Source organism: Aquarana catesbeiana, linkage group LG03, assembly GCF_042186555.1.
Source record: "Aquarana catesbeiana isolate 2022-GZ linkage group LG03, ASM4218655v1, whole genome shotgun sequence".
Lineage (NCBI taxonomy): Eukaryota > Metazoa > Chordata > Amphibia > Anura > Ranidae > Aquarana > Aquarana catesbeiana.
This window is the reverse complement of record NC_133326.1, coordinates 473,784,861-473,805,246: the sequence shown is the minus strand read 5'-3', so window position 1 is coordinate 473,805,246 and position 20,386 is coordinate 473,784,861. Positions and strand designations below refer to the sequence as shown.

The following is a 20,386-nucleotide window of genomic DNA, read 5'->3' as shown; positions in this document are numbered from 1 at the left end:
GTACATGATACTATAGGACCTGTTTTAATATGCATAACATGGGGGAAAATATGGTAAGATAGCTGATACTATCCTGTATGTGATCCTACATGTTTGTCTCGGAAACTTTATTGACGTATATCTTGTATACAATACTTTTGTTTGATCAATAAAAGTTTATGTTTAAGGAAAAAAAAGTTATAACTGGGTACTCCCTGTAATACAATTCCCATATACTCCCAGTAATAATGCCCTGGTATTAAAATTCTGTATGTGGAAAGGAACCTAAGTACTTGTTCTTCTGGGAGCTTCCTGTTAGTTATACTCTTAGTTATTAGTAGTAATTTTGGACCTCAATTGTATTTCAGAAAAAAAGAAATCATTCTATGAGCCATAACTTAGGTTGAGATCTAGTTTAAATGATATATTGTATATTTATGTGACAAGAAAAGTAATGTCACTGTACTATTGTGTTTTTTGATCAGTTACACTATTTTACCCTCAGAGTGATTACTGTTCTTCACCTTATTACAGATTGCTAATTCTTTTTAAAGTATCCTTATTTCGCTGATATCCAGGCATGTACTGGCCATCGGGACTACCGGGAGTTTCCCGGTGGGCCGATGGCTCAGTAGGCCGGTTTCAGTGACAGCCTGTCAAAATAATGGCTGCGCGGCCCATGCAGCCATTATTTTGAGCACTGCTGTACTGCCCAGGGCCGGCCCTACCATGGGACCGAGGCGGCAATTCAGGAGTGGTGGGTCGGGATGATGCTTCAGTGTTTCACTGCATCCGTTGCCGGCCCGCCCACCACCTGTAGCACAGAGCCGATAGGCTCTGCCGCTGCAATAGGTGTCTGAAATGTCACGCTGGTGGGTGGGGACAGAAGTTCTCTGACGGCCGTTGCATCCTCCAGGACATCCCTGGTGTCAGTGTGTGGGCAGCGGCTCGGTGCCGCTGCCCTAGAAGAGGGGGTTCGCACAATGCTCTCAGTCTAAGCTGTGAATGAGCCAGGCTTGAGACACACTGCTTCCCGACCCTCTCTCCCTGCCTGTGCGTTACATCGATGAAGAGCAAGAGGGAGCGGGAAGATTAAACAAGTAGTCGACTCGACAGCCACATTAAAGCCCCTCCTACACCATTCAAGTGAGTGATATGAGCACTGTCACTGACCAGACCCGGACCCCTCTCTCTGCCCCCTCCCCTTTCTCTCTCCGTGTCCCCCCTCTCTCTCTCTCCCTGTCCCCCTCTCTCTCTCCCTGTCCCCCCTCTCTCTCCCTGTCCCCCCCTCTCTCTCTCCCTGTCCCCCTCTCTCTCTCCCTGTCCCCTCTATCTCTCTCGCTGTCCCCCTCTCTCTCTCCCCCCCTCTCTCTCTCTCCCCCCCTCTCTCTCTCTCTCTCCCCTCTCTCTCCCTGCCCCCCTCTCCCCCCTCTCTCTTGCTCTCCCTGCCCCCCTCTCTCTCTCTCTCTTTCTCTCTCCCTGTCCCCCCTCTCTCTCTCCCTGTCCCCCTCTCTCTCTCCCTGCCCCCTCTCTCTCTTTCTCTCTTTCCCTGTCCTCTCTCTCTCTCCCCCTGCCCCCCTCTCTCTCTCTCTCTCTCTCTCTCCTTGTCCCTCCTCTCTCTCTCCTTATCCTCCCCTCTCTCTCTCTCTCCCTGTCCCCCTGCCCCCTCTCTCTCTTTCCCTGTCCTCTCTCTCTCTCTCTCTCTCTCTCTCTCTCTCTCTCTCTCTCTTTCTCCCTGTCCCCCCTCTCTCTTTCTCTCTTTCCCTGTCCTCTCTCTCTCTCCCTGCCCCCTCTCTCTCTTCCTGTCCCCCCTTCTCTCTCCCTGTCCCCCCCTCTCTCTCTCTCTCTCTCCCTGCCCCCCCTCTCTCTCCCTGTCCCCCTCTCTCTTTCTCTCTTTCACTGTCCTCTCTCTCCCTGCCCCCCTCTCTCTTCCTGCCCCCCCTCTCTCTCTCTGTCCCCCCTCTCTCTGTTTCTCTGCCCCCTCTCTCTCTCTGCCCCCCCTCTCTCTCTCTCCCTCTCCCCCCTCTCTCTCCCTCCCTATCCCCCCCTCTCTCCCTGTCCCCCCTCTCTATCTCTCTCTCTCTGCCCCCCTTCTCTCTCTATCTCTCTATCTCTCTCTCTGCTCTCTCTCTCTTTGCACTCTCTCTGGCAGCAGATGAATTGGCATGTGACACACTGCATGTGGTGGCAAGCGACAGTGGCAAGTGACACGCAGCATCTGGTGGCAGGCGATAGTGGAAAATGACACGTTGCGTCTGGTGGCAGGCGGCGGTGGCAAATGACATGCTGCATCTGGTAACAGGCAATGGTTCCCACTGATTCTGCATTCTGGTGAGTTGAACTATTTCATTATATATTACAATGTAGTAATAGAAATAATGTGATTTGATCATCCTGACACCATATTAAGCATGGTGTCGGGATGTTTTCATTGCCAGCACCAGCCATTCACCCGACAAATTACCCCCACTGCTGAATTCCCCGTCAACCCTGAGACTACATTCCCCCCCGGTCCTTGGCAAAATTGTCCCTGAATGGCAGTCTGGAAGTGTGGTCACCCTACCGGGGGGAAGGTGTCAATTTTCCTCTAGGTCGCTCTGATGCCCCATACAAAGGCCGCACCGCTTCCCTCAGATCCATAACAAACTCAATAAGTATCCATATTGCGCAATTGCGTATGGTTTTATATACTGGTTATGTGCATGTTTTCAAAATTAAAGTGGGCGCTCTGGGTGAAGTCCAGGGCCAAATTTTTGTCCCAGTCCAGCCCTGCTGATATCTATAGTACTGTGGAGTTTTATAAATCATCTGGTTTGGCCAAATTTCATATTGTTTTGGCAGAATTTTAAATAGGATACACTGGGCCCTTGACCAATTGGTCAGATTCAACCATCTCTAATAACACGTCAAATATTGTATAATCAAATAATGAATATGTATAAATGCTATAATTTTGTCTGAGTATTAAGTCATATTGGCAGACTGAAAGGAGAGAAGAAACCTTTCATAGATTTTGTGAAGACACAGACTGACTAAACCTGTTTCACTATCACAAAAAAAATTACAGGAGCCAATTAACCACTTGAAGTGGAGTTCCACCCAAAAATGGAACTTCCACTTTTTGGAATCCCCCCCCGGTGTCACATTTGGCACCTTTCAGGGGGGAGGAGGGAGCAGATACCTGTCTAATACAGGTATTTGCTCCCACTTCCTGGCATAGATCACCACTGTGATCGCGGTGACCTACGCCACTTCCAGCGCCTACTCTGTCCTCCCCTGCTGTCTTCTGGGAGACACACAGGTCCCAGAAGACAGCGGGGACTAGTGAGGATGCGCAGCGTGACTCCCACATGCGCAGTAGGGAAGCAGGAAGTGAAGCCGCATGGCTTCACTTCCTGAATTCCTTACCAAGGATGGTGGCGGCAGCAGCCGAGAGCCTACGGACAGAACGGCTTCAGCTGCCGACATTGCGGGCTCCCTGAACAGGTAAGTGTCCATATATTAAAAGTCAGCAGCTGCAGTATTTGTAGCTGCTGGCTTTTAACATTTTTTTTTGGCGAACCTCCGCTTTAAGGACCGAGCCTCTTTTTGAGATTCATTGTTTACAATTTAAAAACAGGTTTTTTTGCTATATACATATATAGTTGGATGGTTTTCAGAAACAGAACATTACTCCCAGTCCCTGGTATTAGTGAGAAGATTGTGAAAAGGGAGACATGGCTCTCTCAGAGGATAGTGGGATTTTGAATGGAGATAATGTGTCTATTTGAAGGTGAGCAATACCGACAACGGTTAGTATAAAAATATACATTTTGATGAGACAAATGGATAAAAGACAATACAGTCTAATTACAATCAAAATACATATTGTGACCTTAGATTACACCTTGGTATATGAAATCAATTTGTGTAAGTATGCAGGAGCAGCCAACATGTTTCGCTTATCGCTTCATCAGGGCACTACATGCATTACTGATTTCATCTAGATTACATAAAATATGAAACATACCATTAGTATAATGATGCATATCCCATAATCAATTTAGAAACACCAACAGGTTATTCAGATAAAGAACATTTATGTACAAAAAATATTACACATGCTCACCTGGTCTGATAAAAGAAAGTGAACCACTAAATCACACCACTTCACAGCCATTCACCAATGATAGCACCACCTGGGGCTGATTTCCCGTGGATGTCAGGTCCGATCGGATTAAGCCGGTAAGGAAATTGGTCCATGTTTAAATTGTGGAAAGAATAGTAATGTGACAGTTTAAGAAGACAAAATTATATGATTAATGACTTACAAAAATAAGAAGATTTAAAGTTGATAATCATGCTGGTATTAACCTATGTATAAGCAGCATACATATTATTGGAATCTGTATAGGCAACAGCATATGATGTCTAGTGCCACATGTTATAGATTCCAATAAGGATTTTAGCAATGCCGTCTAAAATCTATAGATAATTAATGTGTTAATTTTGTATATATAATTCTAATTAATTATCTTCGGTTTGTAAATAATTAATATCATGATTTAATATATATTAATTTTTATTGTTATCATTAACTATTAAATTTATGTAATAGATATAATTAATTGATTTTATTAGCCACTATAAAATAAATAAAGGGTGTATGAGGTATAGAGAAGCCACTTGGATTGCTGGGGCTGGCTACTTACATATAAAAAGAAAAAAAGTTACTAGATCAAGATGCGAGTGTCGGCTGACCCTTCACTTCCGGTGGGACCGTGTACATTTAAGATGGCGTTGTCGGCTTATTGCCGACACTCTCATCTTGATCTTACAGTGATGCGGTACTTTCCACACCGCTGTCTCACCACCTCCTTAGGATAATCTCACCTATATCATCCACAAGGTAAGAGTTGTTCTCCCAATTGTGGGTCCTTTCCACTGCTGTTTGCTTTCTGGTTGGACGGCCGTTGTGCGGTGTGTTTGGTGTATCACCCGCACCGCTTTATTAGTTCATGTAGTAACTTTTTTTCTTTTAATATGTAAGTAGCCAGCCCCAGCAATCCAAGTGGCTTCTCTATACCTCATACACCCTTTATTTATTTTATAGTGGCTAATAAAATCAATTAATTATATCTATTACATAAATTTAAAAGTTAATGATAAAAATAAAAATGAATATATATTAAATCATGATATTAATTATTTACAAACCGAAGATAATTAATTAGGATTATATATACAAAATTAACACATTAATTATCTATAGATTTTAGACGGCATTGTTAAAATCCTTATTGGAATCTATAACAGGATATTAATTATTTACAAATAAAAGATAATTCGTAAGTCATTCCTCATATAATTTTGTCTTCTTAAACTGTCACATTACCATTCTTTCCACAATTTAAACACGGTCAAATTTCCCTACCGGCTTAACTCGATCAGACCTGACATCCACGGGAAATCAGCCCCAGGTGGTCCTATCATGGTTGCATGTTTTGAGTTACAGAGGAGGTCTAGGGCTAGAATTATTGATCTCGCTCTACCGATCAGGGCAATACCTCACATGTGTGGTTTGAACACCGTTTTCATATGCGGGCGCTACTCACGTATGTGTTCGCTTCTGCAAGCGAGCTCGGCGGGACGGGGCATGTTTAAATTTTTTTTTTCTTATTTATTTTACCTTTTATTTTTTATTTTTACACTGTTCTTTAAAAAAAAATGTGTCACTTTTATTCCTATTACAAGGAATGTAAACATCCCTTATAATAGAAAAAAAGCATGACAGGACCTCTTAAATATGAGATCTGGGGTCAAAAAGACCTCAGATGTCATATTTACACTAAAATGCAATACAAAAAAAAATTGTCATTTAAAAAAAAAAAAGTCCCTTTAAGAGCTATGGACGGAAGTGACGTTTTGACGCCGCTTCCACCCTGCAATGATATGGAGACGGGTGGGGGCCATCTTCCCCTCACTCGTTTCCATTTCACACAAGGGACAGCATCCGATTGCCTCTGCCGCTGCCGACGGCTCCGTTAAGCGGTGGAGGGCACCCGAGCGCGGAGGGAGGGGGGCCCCTCTCACGCCACCAAAAAAGTGATCTCACAGCGAATCCGCCACGGAGACCACTATTATCGGAAACCAGACTGCCGGCCAAAGAAGAGGATACCGGGGTTATGGCAGCTAGTTGCTACCATAACAACGATATTCCACTTCAAATTTAGGACGTATATTGGCGTGCGGTGGTCTGGAAGTAGTTACCCTGTAAAATATGAAGCTGGTGAATGGTTTCCAACTTGCATACTTTTTCCTGCTTAAGCTAGCCATACATGCATAGACTTATTTTATTCAACCTAAGGGCTGAATGAAAGAAGTCTAGTAGATTCCACCATCCACCATCCATCCAGCTGATTGGCTTCTGACAAAATTCTACCCGGCTCTTTCAATCCTTAGATAAAAGTTTGTTGAGCTGGGGGTGCTGGCAGGGGCATGCATGAATAGAATGTTTGCTGAATCAACAGGAAACAGACAAAATTCAATTTATGTATGGATAGCTTTAGTAAATCTAGAATTATTTCAAATGATCAGCATGACGGCCAGGAAAGTAATATTAAATATTGTCTCGAAAGAACAGTAGTGGTATTTTATGTGAGGTTCCCTGTAAGATAAAAATGCCAAGTGTACTGGACATAGCAGGTTTAGCTTTGCACATTCTATCCACAGATATATACAATGATCTAGGTGCACAGACATATATATATAGACACGCATGATCACAGCCATTTAAATAATGGAAGCTTGAATTGTTCTTCAGTATAATATTATTTAATACATCTTTTTTTAACTGAGATAGAAAAAAGATAACTGGGATTAGATTACCTTCAACACCCCTATGTTGCACTGTCATAAAAATAAACTAATTATTCCACCTTAAAATATTTTTCTTTATTCTTTGCAAAAAAGAGTACCATTTGAAAACCTGCCACGAGTTAGGGTTTATAAAATTTACCTCATGGGTTAACATCATACCTGTAATAACTGCCAGAGAGCCTTTGTGGAGCACCAGCATGATCTAAGAGTTTCATTTTTTTGTAATCATGGACTCTTTACACAGTCACCCCCACCCAGACTCACATAATGCAGTAAGGAACCTCTCAGTAGGTCACCATATTATTTGGTGCAAAGCATTAAGGGTCTAATTGTATGAAGTGGTTTATGCAGTAGGAAGTTCTTAGAACATGCTCATGCGTCACTGAAACATGCTGGCAGTGTCTACATGCAGCATGTTTGTTTTAAACAGGAATACCTTAAAAAAAGGAAAAAGCATACAAGAGAAATATAAACTCTCATACTGCTTGAACTTTTTAAGCAGTTCTATGTAAGCACTTATTTATGCACCCTCTTTTACTAATTCATCCAAGAAGAATAGAAAATCGATAAGATATAAAGTTTGCCATTTTCTACATAAATATTTGCTAGGTAAATCACAGTAGACTGCACTTTTAACTCACCTTGCTTGGGCCATTTAGGCAGCTTGCATCTGATGTGCTATCATTGTCTTTAACTAATTCCCGTAGCTGAGGAAAATCCAGAGACTGCAGAAAAGCTGAATCCCGCTGTTGTGGGGCTGGGGGCACATTTGTTTGATAACATTGTCCTCCAGGAGGAACCATCCTGACCTCCATGTATTTTAGGGTTCCGTCTGTGTTCAGGAAAAGAGCCGGCTGATACTGATCCATGTATGATTTAGATTCAGATGCACTAAGATAACAGCAGCTACTACTATATCCATAACTTTCCCTCCTCAGACATTTGACCAGTAATATAATGAATGTCACAAGGGACACTAAACTGATAGCCACAAGAGAAACAATTAAATATAAAGTCATATCTGTCTGTGGTTTGGAGTTTGTGAGAAAACCCCCAGATCTGGGTTTCTCTACTACAACATCATCTGCTATACTAATAAGTACTGTAACAGTGATAGATAATGAAGGATCCCCATGATCACTTATAGAGATGGCAAGTTGCTGCTCTGTATTTTCTATCTCCTGAAATCCTTGTACAGTCCTGACCTCTCCTGTATGTTTAGACACTTGGAATAGTGACGAACTACTCGGGTCAATTAGGTTAAAGGCCAACCAGGCATTGTGACCAGAGTCCAGATCTACTGCAGTCAGTTTTGTCACCAGATATCCAGCACTTGAAGATTTTGGGATCCTCTCTTGGACAATGAGATCCTCAGAGTGCTCCGGATACAGCAGGGTGGGAGAGTTGTCATTTGTATCCAATATGAATATAAAGACAGGGACAGTGGAAAATAATTTTGGAAATCCACAATCCTCTACTTTTATGGTGATTTGTAGAGTCTGAATGTGCTCATAGTCAAAAGAACGCTGAGCATATATATCACCATTATTAGAAGTAATGTAAACAAAAGAAGATACAGAGAAGCCATCAATCTCACTCTCCACTATAGAGTATAACAGATCAGAATTAACTCCCTCATCTGTATCAAGAGCAGACACTGTACATAGAAGTGCCCCTGGGTCACTGTTTTCCTTAATGAAGGCATTATAGGTAGATTGTGTAAATGTTGGTGCATTATCATTAACATCAGAAACACTGAGAATGACAGTTGCCTTACTAGACAGAGTCGGAGACCCTAAATCAGAAGCTGTCAGCTCAACAGTATACTGGGAAATATTTTCTCTATCCAGACTGCCATCAGTGACCAATGAATAACGATTTTTATGAGTTCTAATTTTAAATGGCATGGTGGGGGACAGATCCAGTTTGATCTCTCCATTTTTCCCAGAATCTTTGTCTTGTACATTAATAAATCCCATAACAGTTCCAGTAGGTGCATTTTCTGGAATCTCATTTATCGCTGAAGCAAATGAAATTTCAGGATAATTGTCATTTACATCTTCTATTTTTATATGTACCACACAGTCACCTTCTAATTTAGGAAGTCCTTTGTCTACTGCTTTGATAGATAATTCATGAAAAGCAAGTTCTTCATAATCCACAGATCCGTTAACATAAATTTCTCCATTTTGACTATTTAAAACAAATAGTTTCCTTGCAGATTTAGATGTGTGGCTATCAAAAGAATATTCAATCTCTGCATTTGCACCCTCATCCAAATCTGTGGCATTTAATTTTAAGATAACAATATTTAAAGGTATGTTTTCCTTAAGGTTAATTTTATAAATCGATTGCTCAAACATCGGTGGATTATCATTAATATCTAGCACTGTAATTGTGATATGACAGGATCCTGATCTAGCTGGTTCTCCACCATCTATAGCAGTAAGAATAAGATTGTGTTGTTGTTTTTCTTCCCTATCTAACACCTTCTCTAATATTAGCTGAGGGATGAGAGTGCCATCTACACGATTCTTCACAGATAATGAGAAAAATGGATCTTTGCTTAATATATACTGACTTACACCATTAACACCTACATCTAGATCTTCTGCAATTTCCAAGGCAAACCTAGCACCTGGACTTGCCAATAATTCTGTGATCTCAATATTATGTTCATTGATTAAAAAAGTGGGTGAATTATCATTAACATCCTGAATTTCTATTTCTAAACTGGAAAGCTCCAAGGGATTTTCAGCAACCACCTCTAAATTCAGCACACAGCTCACACTGGATCCACAAAGGATCTCTCTATCAATTCTGTCTTTAACAGTCAAGCCTCCGTTTTCCTTATTTACAGTAAAATATTTTTGGTATTTCTCAGATGATAAATGCAATCGGTGCTGAGCAATCTCTGCACGTTTTATGCCCAGATCCTGAGCTATATTTCCTACCCATGTCCCTGGACCAGACTCCTCCACAATAGAATAACAAAGCTGCGCAGAGACCCAGCCCCAGCTACAAAGGAGAAGGGAGAAAGCTACTTGCCATTTCCAACACTGACAGCAGTCTCTGATGTCCATATCTTAAGATAGGGTCCTTGATATTTGTTGCACCATAGATCCTTTGTAATCCAAAATGCATGAAGTTTACAGATTTTGCTTTCCAGTCCTAAATAATGATCTATCCATAAATAAATAATCCATGGGATTCTCTTATGAGCACAACAGCAGCTCTTCTTTGTGTTTGATGGAAAATAAGGGAGGGAGAATCACTGAGCCAGGGGGAGGAGAGAGCAGAGATGGACTTAGAAGAGCCTGTGTTGTAACTGCAGTAATCAAATGGATGGCAAGCCTGCCCTCTGCTGGTCATTGGTTCTAATTTCATCCTAAGCAAGATTATCCAAGCTAAAAATTTGTTTAGAGGAATATCAAAAACTCAATCTCTATTTTTTTTAACTGAACTAGATAAATAATATTTAGTTTTAAATTGTAGTAGACAACACAGACATCTTAATATTACTTGCGATAAAAATAATTTCCATTATATCTGGAAAAACAAAATAATACTTAAAGAATGTAGGAAAAGAAAGTGGAAGTTTTATTAGTTGTCAGTTAATACACTTTTTCCTGGTGAAGGTTCGCAAACCTATATGCATAGTTTACTTTTTTTTTAGGATAACACCAATTTTGTTGATCTATGCATATCAGAAGGATATAAGCAACCTCTGTTGCAGATTCATAATCTTCTCTGTTCTGAAGAAGCATGTGTTAGTTTTGCCCTGTCCTTTCTCCAAGCAATTTTTTAATTATAGGGTTTGCCGTCATTATAACCATCTGAGAAAATTTCTGTGAGTTAAGAAAAGTGCAATGTTTGCATCCCTTTAGGATTGCACAGGCCTTAGACAGTAAATCATCAAAGGTACCTAAAACTTGACTTGTAAGTTAATGCAGGCATCCAAGAAAACCAGTGAACCAATCACACATGCAGGAGATGACATTTCTGGGACCATTGGGTACAGCAACATTATTGACGCATCTTGGTTTCCCAAGAGCTTGTGATATTATTCTATTGGAATTAGTATTTCAAAGAAAAGAATATGAAGGGAATCAGAATCCTTATCTGGCTGAATACAGGAATAAATGAAAAAAAGTTACAACATTATACCAAGTGTATTGGAGCTGCTTATTTTACAGATGTCATATATTTCTGGTGAGTGGCTTGAGTCATAAGGGTAACGTGTAATTAACGCCAAATATTCTTTTTTATTACTTTGGATACAGTAAAAAAAAAGGTAAAATTGTTTAAAGGAGGTTTCCTTTCACCTTCAATCCATCTAACATAATTGGAAGTGATAGAAAATCTCTCTAAAGAAAGGGAAGTGACCTCGTAGACAGTTGTCATTGGAGCAAGTGTTCCCATTGGAAGATTTTGCCTCTTTTAAGGTATATAAAGGTTTACAGATAGAAGATGGAGTTTCTGGAGTCAGCAGTGACATATAGAACATTAGTTAAACGTGCAGTGTGCTATTTGTTGGACTTTACTTTAATGTTTTTTCTTGTATCATTCACTGTGTGTGTTTATAATTTATGATTGGATGCACACATTTATGGGGATTTGTGAAAAGTAGATGAACAAAGATAGTACTGCAAAATTTTCACAATGTTTGCCATATTTGCATTGTTTATACCACAGCAGCTGGGCCTGTTAATATGCTTTTATTAATAGTGTACATATTAGCAACATTTTAGGATATTGGTTTAAAACATTACATGCATATGTTTGGATTGTGAGAGTACATATTTGATTTTGAAAGAATAGCACAGGAATTGGAATGTTAAATAAACATTAAGAATCTACTGTTTTCAGCTAGACTAAGCAAACAAGTTTGCATTAAACCACAATAACCATATAGCGTTAATAAAAAGGAAGCAAAATCTGTATACCTAAAGGCAAAGGATTTAGGGAGAATGTGGCCCTGACTGATATCTGTTTTTTTACTTTAGGACAATTACGGTTGTACCTGCCCCCTAAAAATTCACTGGGCCTTAGACTCCTGTCTGGGTTGCCTTGTGGATAATCTGGCTCCGTGCAGGGGCCTTTGTTGGTTGCCTACCCTCTCTCTCTCTCTATATACCATATATATATATATATATGTCAAATAATAGGGTGAGTTACTTCTCTCTTATATCTTTGTTTTCCTGGAGCAGTGTCACTGTGGGCTCCCAATGGTCCACCAATATTCAATAAAAAAAACGATGGGACACGATCTCCAATGCAAAAGTTTAAAATATTTCAGTAAACTTTTGCATTGGAGTGGAGATTGTGTCCCGTTGTTATATATATATATATATATATATATATATATATATATATATAAAATGTTTACTTTTTGAATTTCTTTTTGATTGGACGATAATATACTGATGCTGTGTAAGATTACTACTGCGGTACATCAGTCTCAAAAAAAATTCTACACTTGTCCATAAACTACATGATATAATGCCATGTAAGCACATATATTATTCTTTAAAATATAGAAAAAATAAGAAATTTACCAAATATTCTATTATGTTGCATGACAGGCATGTTTATAAACCCCCCCTACAAACTAAAAGTGGTAGTAGAAAAATAAATGCACTTAAATAAACATAAAAAAAAATTTCATATAAAAACGAAAGCATATACTACCAATGTAAGGAACAAAATTATTAAATGATAATAGTCAACTTCTTATAACCTCTCTAACTTAATGCAACTTTGTTGAGACTATAACCCAAAGTATAGTAACATACAACTGGCAAGTTTACACTGCTACACACAATAGACATATTAGGGGGCAGGTATCCAGGCAGCATGCTGGCATTTAACGCTAGTTGTATTTACCGACTAATTCAAGAAAAGGCACATTCAGATGACTACTGGAAAATGTAAACAGCAGTATGAACAACTCCAATGCTTACCTAAAGAGCTGGTTACCTGTATAGAAGACACCTGGGAGCCAGAAATCTTTCTGTTTTAAATGCTGTTAAAATATACCTACCATTAAAATTATAGACTGTTCATTTCTATGTCAGTGGGCAAATGTACAAAATCAGCAGGGGATCAAATACTTTTTCCCTCACTGTATAGTGATTTCTTCTTTACAGGGCTAGCTAGGTTAACCTTGGAATGTGGATGCCTGTAGATTTACAGATTTTAATGTTAGGATGAACTTCTACTTAATCTTTTCCTGACGAAAAAAAAAAACACTTTCAGTACATCTTTGCAATATTTCCCGATGGTTCTGGAAGAATAAACAGGTGTTTTCTCTATTCATGGGAAATACTGTATGAATGTATTGCAAAGATGTACTAAAGATGTTTTTTTTGTTTTTTTTTTTGGCCAAGCACAGCATTTAAGAAGTGTTATAAATTTGAACTCCACTGTCTCAAACAGCTTTTAAACACTATTGGGCTGATTTACTAAAGGAAACAATAAATCATTTGACGATTCAATACAATTATCCAGTCATGGTAAAGTGGTTCTAAAACCTTCAGTGTGCAGCTCCCCCCTCAGCCCCCCCCCTTATACTTACCTTAGCCTGATCCTGATACAGCAATGTGCACAAGAGTCAGGGCTCTCCTGGGTCTCTCCCTCCTCATTGGCTGAGATGTAGCAGCAGGAGCCATTGGCTCCCACTGCTGCCAATCACAGCCAGTGAGGAGGGAGTGGGGGCAGGGCTGAGCCGTGCTCTCTGTGTTTTATGGATCAATCAGTTACAAGTGCAACAAGAGCAACTATAAAAAAAAGAGTAACAAATTTTACATTAAGTATTTTTGGTACATAAGAAATGATCTATTATTAAAAATAATGTACTGAATCTTGTTTGGATCCATCAAACCTTTAATAAGATATCAGTGTCCTTAACAAAACCTGTTCATTGTCAAAGATCGTGAGAATGCATTTCAAATAATCTATAGGTTTAAAAAACAACTCACCTTGCTGGGATCATTCATACAGCTTGTATCAGATGTACTATCATTGTCTTTAACTAGTTCCCGTAGCTGGGGAAAATCCAGATACTGCAGAAAAGCAGAATCCCTCTGTTGTGGGGCTGGGGGTACATTAGTTTGATAACATTGTCCTTGTCCTCCTGGAGGAACCATCCTGACCTCCATGTATTTTAGGGTTCCATCTGTGTTCAGGAAAAGAGCCGGCTGATATTGATCCATGTATGATTTTGATTCAGATCCACTAAGATAACAACAACTGCTACGGTAACCATAACTTTCCTTTCTCAGGCATCTCACTAACAATATAATGAATGTTACAAGGGACACTAAACTGATAGCCACAAGAGAAACGATTAAATATAAAGTCATATCTGACGGTGGCTTGGAAGTTCTGTGGAAATCTCCAGATTTGGGTCTTTCTACTACAATATCATCTGCTATCATGACAAGTACTGTGACAGTGGTAGATAATGGGGGATCCCCATGATCACTGATAGAAATGACTAGTCGCTGCTCTGTATTTTCTGACTCATGAAATCCTTGTATAGTCCTGACCTCTCCTGTATGTTTTGATACTTGGAAGAGAGAAGAACTGCTGATGTCATTGAAGTTAAAAGCCAGCCAGGCATTGTGACCAGAGTCCAGATCCACTGCAGTCAGTTTTGTCACCAGATATCCAGCACTTGTAGATTTTGGAATTCTCTCTTGGACAATGAGATCCTCAGAGTGCTCTGGATACAGTAGGGTGGGAGAGTTGTCATTTGCATCCAATATGAAAATAAAGACAGGAACAGTAGAAAATAAATTGGGAAATCCAGAATCTTCTACTTTTATGGTGATTTGTAGAGTCTGAATGTGCTCATAGTCAAAGGAACGCTGAGCATATATATCACCATTATTAGAACTGATATAAACAAAGGAGGATACAGAGGTTCCATCTATCTGGGTCTCAACTATAGAGTATACCAGATCAGAGTTAACCCCTTCATCTGCATCAGTAGCAGACACTGTACATAGAAGAGTCCCTGGGTCACTGTTTTCCTTAACAAAGGCATTATAGGTAGATTGTGTAAATGTTGGAGCATTATCATTGACATCAGAAACCCTGAGAATAACAGTCATCTTAGCAGACAGTGCTGGAGAGCCTAAATCAGAAGCTGTCAGCTGAATAATGTATTGGGTTATTTTTTCTCTATCCAGATTCCCATCAGTGATGAGTGAAAAATGATTTTTAAGTGCGCTGATCCTAAAAGGTAATTGTGGTGACATATCCAATTGTATTTCACCATTTTTTCCTGAATCTCTATCTTTTACTTTAATTATTCCTACAGTTGTTTCGAGGGGTATATTTTCTGGAATTTCATTCATCAAAGAGGAGAAGGACATTTCTGGGGCATTATCATTGACATCTTCTATTTCCACCTGAACTAGACAATTCCCTATCAGTCTGGGTAATCCTTTATCTTCTGCTTTTATTGATAATTCATGAAAATGTAACTCTTCGTAATCCAGATATCCTTTGGTAAAGATTTCTCCACTATTCTGGTTCAAACCAAACAACTGTCTTGCGGATTCTAAAGTGTGACTGCCAAAGGAATACAGAATGTCCCCATTTGCCCCTTCATCCAGATCTGTTGCATTTAATGACAATACAACTGTATTTAAAGGGAGATTTTCCTTAAGGTTGATCTTATACACCTTCTGATCAAAGACAGGTGGATTATCATTAATATCTAACACTGTTATTGTGATATGACAGGATCCTGATCTAGCCGATTCTCCACCATCTATAGCAGTGAGAATAAGATTGTGTTCTTGTTTCTCCTCCCTATCTAACACCTTCTCTAATATCAGCTCAGGGATGAGAGTGCCATCCTTACGATTATTTACAGACAATGAGAAATAAGGATTTGTGTTTAATGTGTACTGACTAACACCATTAACACCAACATCAAAGTCCTTTGCAATTTCTAAAGCAAACTGAATACCGGGACTTGTCAACAATTCTGTAATTTCAACAACATAATTATCAAACATGAATGTGGGAGAATTATCATTAATATCCTGAATCTCTATGTCTAGATTGAGAAGCTCTAAAGGATTTTCAGCAACCAACTCTAAATGCAACACACAGCTGACACTGGATCCACATAGGATCTCTCTATCAATCCTGTCATTAACAGTCAAGCCTCCATTTTCCTTATTTACAATAAAATATTTCTGGTATTTCTCAGATGACAAATGTAATCTGCGTTGAGCAATCTCTGCACGTTTTATGCCCAGATCCTGAGCTACATTTCCTACCCATGTCCCTGGATCAGACTCCTCCACAATAGAATAACGAAGCTGCCCAGAGACCCAGCCCCAGCTACAAAGGAGAAGGGAGAAAGCTACTTGCCATTTCCAACACAGACAGCAGTCTCTGATGTCCATATCTTACAATGCTTCCTTGGTATTTGATGGAACATAGATCCTGTGTAATCCACAATGCTTGTAGCTGACAAAATTGCTTCTTTTATCAACAAAAAAATAATTCATTCACAGACAAACACATCCGCAGCACTGTCTTTTCTGTACAGCAGCCCTTCTTTGTGTGTGATGAAAGATGGGAGGGTGAATCACTGAGCCAGGGGGAGGAGAGTGTAGGCTTAGTCTGAATAGATCTAGCTGTAAACAACACATGTCAAGCCTGCCCTCTTCTGGCCAGTATTATGAACTTTTTATACCAATTTAATGTAAGTAAATCCAAAAAAAAAAAAATTCACATTCTGCTTTTTAAGAAGCTAACAAAAATATTGTATTATACATAGAGTTCTGTCATGCTGACACAATTGACACAATTGCCAGTTGCCCCCAGTTAAGATCATATGTGTGTTTTAATAAATACAGTTATATTTTCAACTATAATATAATGTTTTGAAGAGGATGCACTGTGCATTAAAAACATCAAGTAAGCCCATAATATATTGCTATACAGTTTTTTAATGTGGAAATTATAAGCTTAGTAATATGTTTTTTATTCTTTGGGTGTTTAATCAAATATTGCATTTTCCCTGTATGTTATTGGTGCAATAATCATTAATAGTGCACAAATATTTATCTAATATGATATGTAAATATAAAGCAATGACACTGATCAGTGACAATGATGCCTAACAAGTAACTTCATGCCTGACAAGTGACTCTGACTCCTGACAGGTGATGCTGGAATTGATAAATGTTTTCTTGATACTGAAGTTTGAAGAAAGAAATGAACTCACAAAAATATTAAACACACAATTTTGCCATGTTGTGTACTAATTTAAAAAAAATTTGAATATACCTACCTGTACATGAAACTATAATATATACATTATCTTTCTATGAGTCTCTTATAATCTACTATTGTAAGAAAGAAGACAGCACTTTCAAAAAATCACAGCTCTATTATTTCTTAAAATACATATGTATAATAAATAAAATGTATATACATTTATAAAATATTTGGAAATTGGATACCCCGATCCCAAAATAAAATCCTAAAATGTTCCTAGTAATAACACTGGTAATAACATTCTGCCACCACAGAGAACCCATTGCCCCAGATAAATGTTTTCATTGCAATTGGAAATATTCACTGGTGTGAATTCTCTGCAGGTTTTACAGATTCCTCTCAGTGTGATCACTGTCCTTTTTTTGTAGATCAGAGAAATTAAGCCATTACTTGGGTTGAGATAGTTTACACTGATCTAATGCATGTTCCTATGACAAGAAAGAGCAGTGTAGTTCCAGGATATCCTGCTTAATATACTTATTATACTTGCACAATTTGTACCCATGCTTGCATACTTTACATTTGTTTTTGGTTAGTTACACTAATTTCATTTAGAGGGATCACTGTCCTCAATTTTATTGCAGATTGCTTATCCTCATGTTTTTTTCATTTCTCCCACCCTTATTGTGCTATGAACTTTATTATTCATATGGGCAACATTTACACAGCTTTATCAGCCTGAAACTGAACATGCCTACAGAAAGGAAGAGCACAGTAATGAGCTCATCACTGTTCTTCTGCTGTTTCTTTGTCCAATCAGTGGACTATAGTGGACTAATAGACTATAGATTATAAGAGACTGAAAGCAAGATAGAGTAAAGTATATACTATAGTTTCATGTAAAGATACATTTAGCACCAGAACACATTTTGGAAACCTGCGTTTGGTGCACGTTTCAAAATGTACACTTGTGATCTGTGGTAACTTAACGACATTCCAAACTCAGGTCGCAAACACAGTGCGCTTGCCCGTACTGGATCGCCTGGTACTGAAGTATTATGCTATGTCTTTTGTAAAGTAGTGCATGCATTACTTTTGGAGCAGTCAAATGAATGGGCTGAAATTGCACTGCACCCAGTTTACATGTGAATCACCGACAGACCTTGTCGTTTTCTGATTCATAGAACACAGGTTTTTTTTACAGATTGTGACTGCTAGCAGGAGGGAGAAGATCCCCCGCTAGCCGTCAGACCAGGGGTTCGGGGGGAGTGGGGACCGGTGCATCTGTAATAAGTTACACATTACTCCCTGAATATGGGTGTAACATGTAACATGTTACAAAAGGTGAACTTATCCTTTAAGGATTGTTTTAAATTAACTAATAAAATTGGGTGTTTTGTTTTTGTTACTTTGTGAGTAAGTAGTACTACAGCAGCTGTTTTTTCCAATAATCACCTATCTGATGGGATAGTACCATGATAACCTGGAGGATTGTGTTTGAATTTTTTATGCTTTGATCTCACGGTCTATCCGTACAGCATGGGCTAATCCACCTAAAGCCATGTCTAGGTCTTGCGCCACAGGTCGAGTAACTGTATACCCTACATAAGCCCAAGGTCAGCGTTTGACAACCAGGTGGTGTGGCCTTGCCTTCGAAATGTGTTCTGATTGTCCAAACACAGTGGTAGGCAGTATCAAGGTTTGACAGCCCTGGAAACACCTCCACGCTGAGAGACCCTGCAGGCATTTTCCCAAGTCTCCTCGAGGCTTCAGCTACCGCTGACACAAGGCGCTCGCTGCAGACATCTCCAGGCTCCAGCACCATATGGCGCTCACTGCTGACTAGGGATGGGCGAACGGTTCGGCCCGAGCATAAGTTCGGGCCAAACTTTGGTTGTTCGGATGTTTTGCGAACACTGAACAATATGCAGTGTTCGGGGCAAATTCGAAAGCCGCCAGAACATTGTTAATGTCTTTGGGACACTAACATGCTAACATGCAAGTTATTGTCATAAAAAGTGTTTGGGGACCTGGGTCCTGCTCCAGGGGACATGTATCAATGCAAACATTTTTTTTAACCCTTTCATGACTAAGCCTATTTCTGACATTTGGTGTTTACAAGTTAAAATCTGCTAAATTGATCACTTTTATTGCTGTCACAAGGAATGTAAACATTCCTTGTGACAGTAATAGGTGGTGACAGGTACTCTATATAGAGGGATCGGGGGTCTAATCTAAATCCTGAATACTGTATATTTTTTAAAAACCGGCGCCATTGGCAGCCAAGTAAACAGGAAGTGATGTCACTTCCGTGTTTACAGAGAGAAGACTGGAACAAAGCCGTTTCCGGCTTCGTGCCAGTCTGTCTCTAGCCGCCGGAAGTGGGGGATCGAGCATCAGGTCTACTGGTGGGACGGGAGGCCCGTTAAGAGCGGCGGAAGGCGGTGGGAGGGGGGATGTCCCCTCCCTCTCCCCTGGCATAACAACCGAGTGGCTTTTAGCCACATCGGTTGTTAGCCCTGGATAGCCGATCGCCCGCTCTAAAAATGGTACTGGGATGATGCCTGCAGCTGTGGGCATCATCCCGATATAACCCCTAAAGCCGAGACCACGTATCTGCATACGTTCGGCGGCAAGGGGTTAAAAACGGACATTTTTTCGGGAGCAGTGATTTTTTTAATGCTTAAAGTGAAACAATAAAAATGAAATATTCCTTTAAATATTGTGCCTGGGGGGTGTCTATAGTGTACCTGTAAAGTGGTGCATTTTTTATGTGTTTAGAACAGTACCACAGCAAAATGACATTTCTAAAGGAAAAACTGTCATTTAAAACTGATCGCGGCTGTAATGAATTGTTGGGTGTCGGCAACATAGATAAAACTCATTGAAAAAAAGAGCATGGGATCCCCCCAGTCCATTACCAGGCCCTTTGGGTCTGGTATGAATATTAAGGGGAACCCCGAACCAAAATTTAAAAAAAAATGGCGTAGGGGTCCCCCTAAAATCCATACCAGACCCTTATCCAAGCACGCAACCTGGCAGGCCACAGGAAAGGATGGGGGATGAGAGAGCACCCCCCTCCTGAACCGTACCAGACCACATGCCCTCAACATGGGGAGGGTGCTTTGAGGTAGCCCCCCCAAAGCACCTTGTCCCCATGTTGATGGGGACAAGGGCCTCATCCCCACAACCCTTGCCCTGTGGTTGTGGGGGTCTACGGGCAGGGGGCTTATTGGAATCTGGAAGCCCCCTTTAACGAGGGGACCCCCAGATCCCGGACTCCCCCCTGTGCGAAATGATA

At 40.0% G+C, this 20,386-nt stretch overlaps 1 protein-coding gene across 25 annotated transcripts in view; it reads right to left on the bottom strand.

Moving 5' to 3' along the window:
• The window catches only part of LOC141132494 (protocadherin gamma-C5-like), a 751,191-nt gene that overhangs the window by 277,236 nt on the left and 453,569 nt on the right, over positions 1-20,386 (bottom strand). For 2 of the 25 annotated variants that reach the window (XM_073620969.1, XM_073620979.1), the window contains exon 1: positions 13,818-16,431. The exons of 22 other annotated variants lie outside the window; for them this stretch is intronic. In XM_073620969.1, the coding sequence (XP_073477070.1) occupies positions 13,818-16,265 (2,448 nt within the window). In that variant the 5' untranslated portion in view covers positions 16,266-16,431. Of the gene's footprint in view, positions 1-7,478; positions 10,096-13,817; positions 16,432-20,386 lie in introns of those variants that run through there. One more of the 25 variants, XM_073620983.1, reaches the window with a different exon arrangement.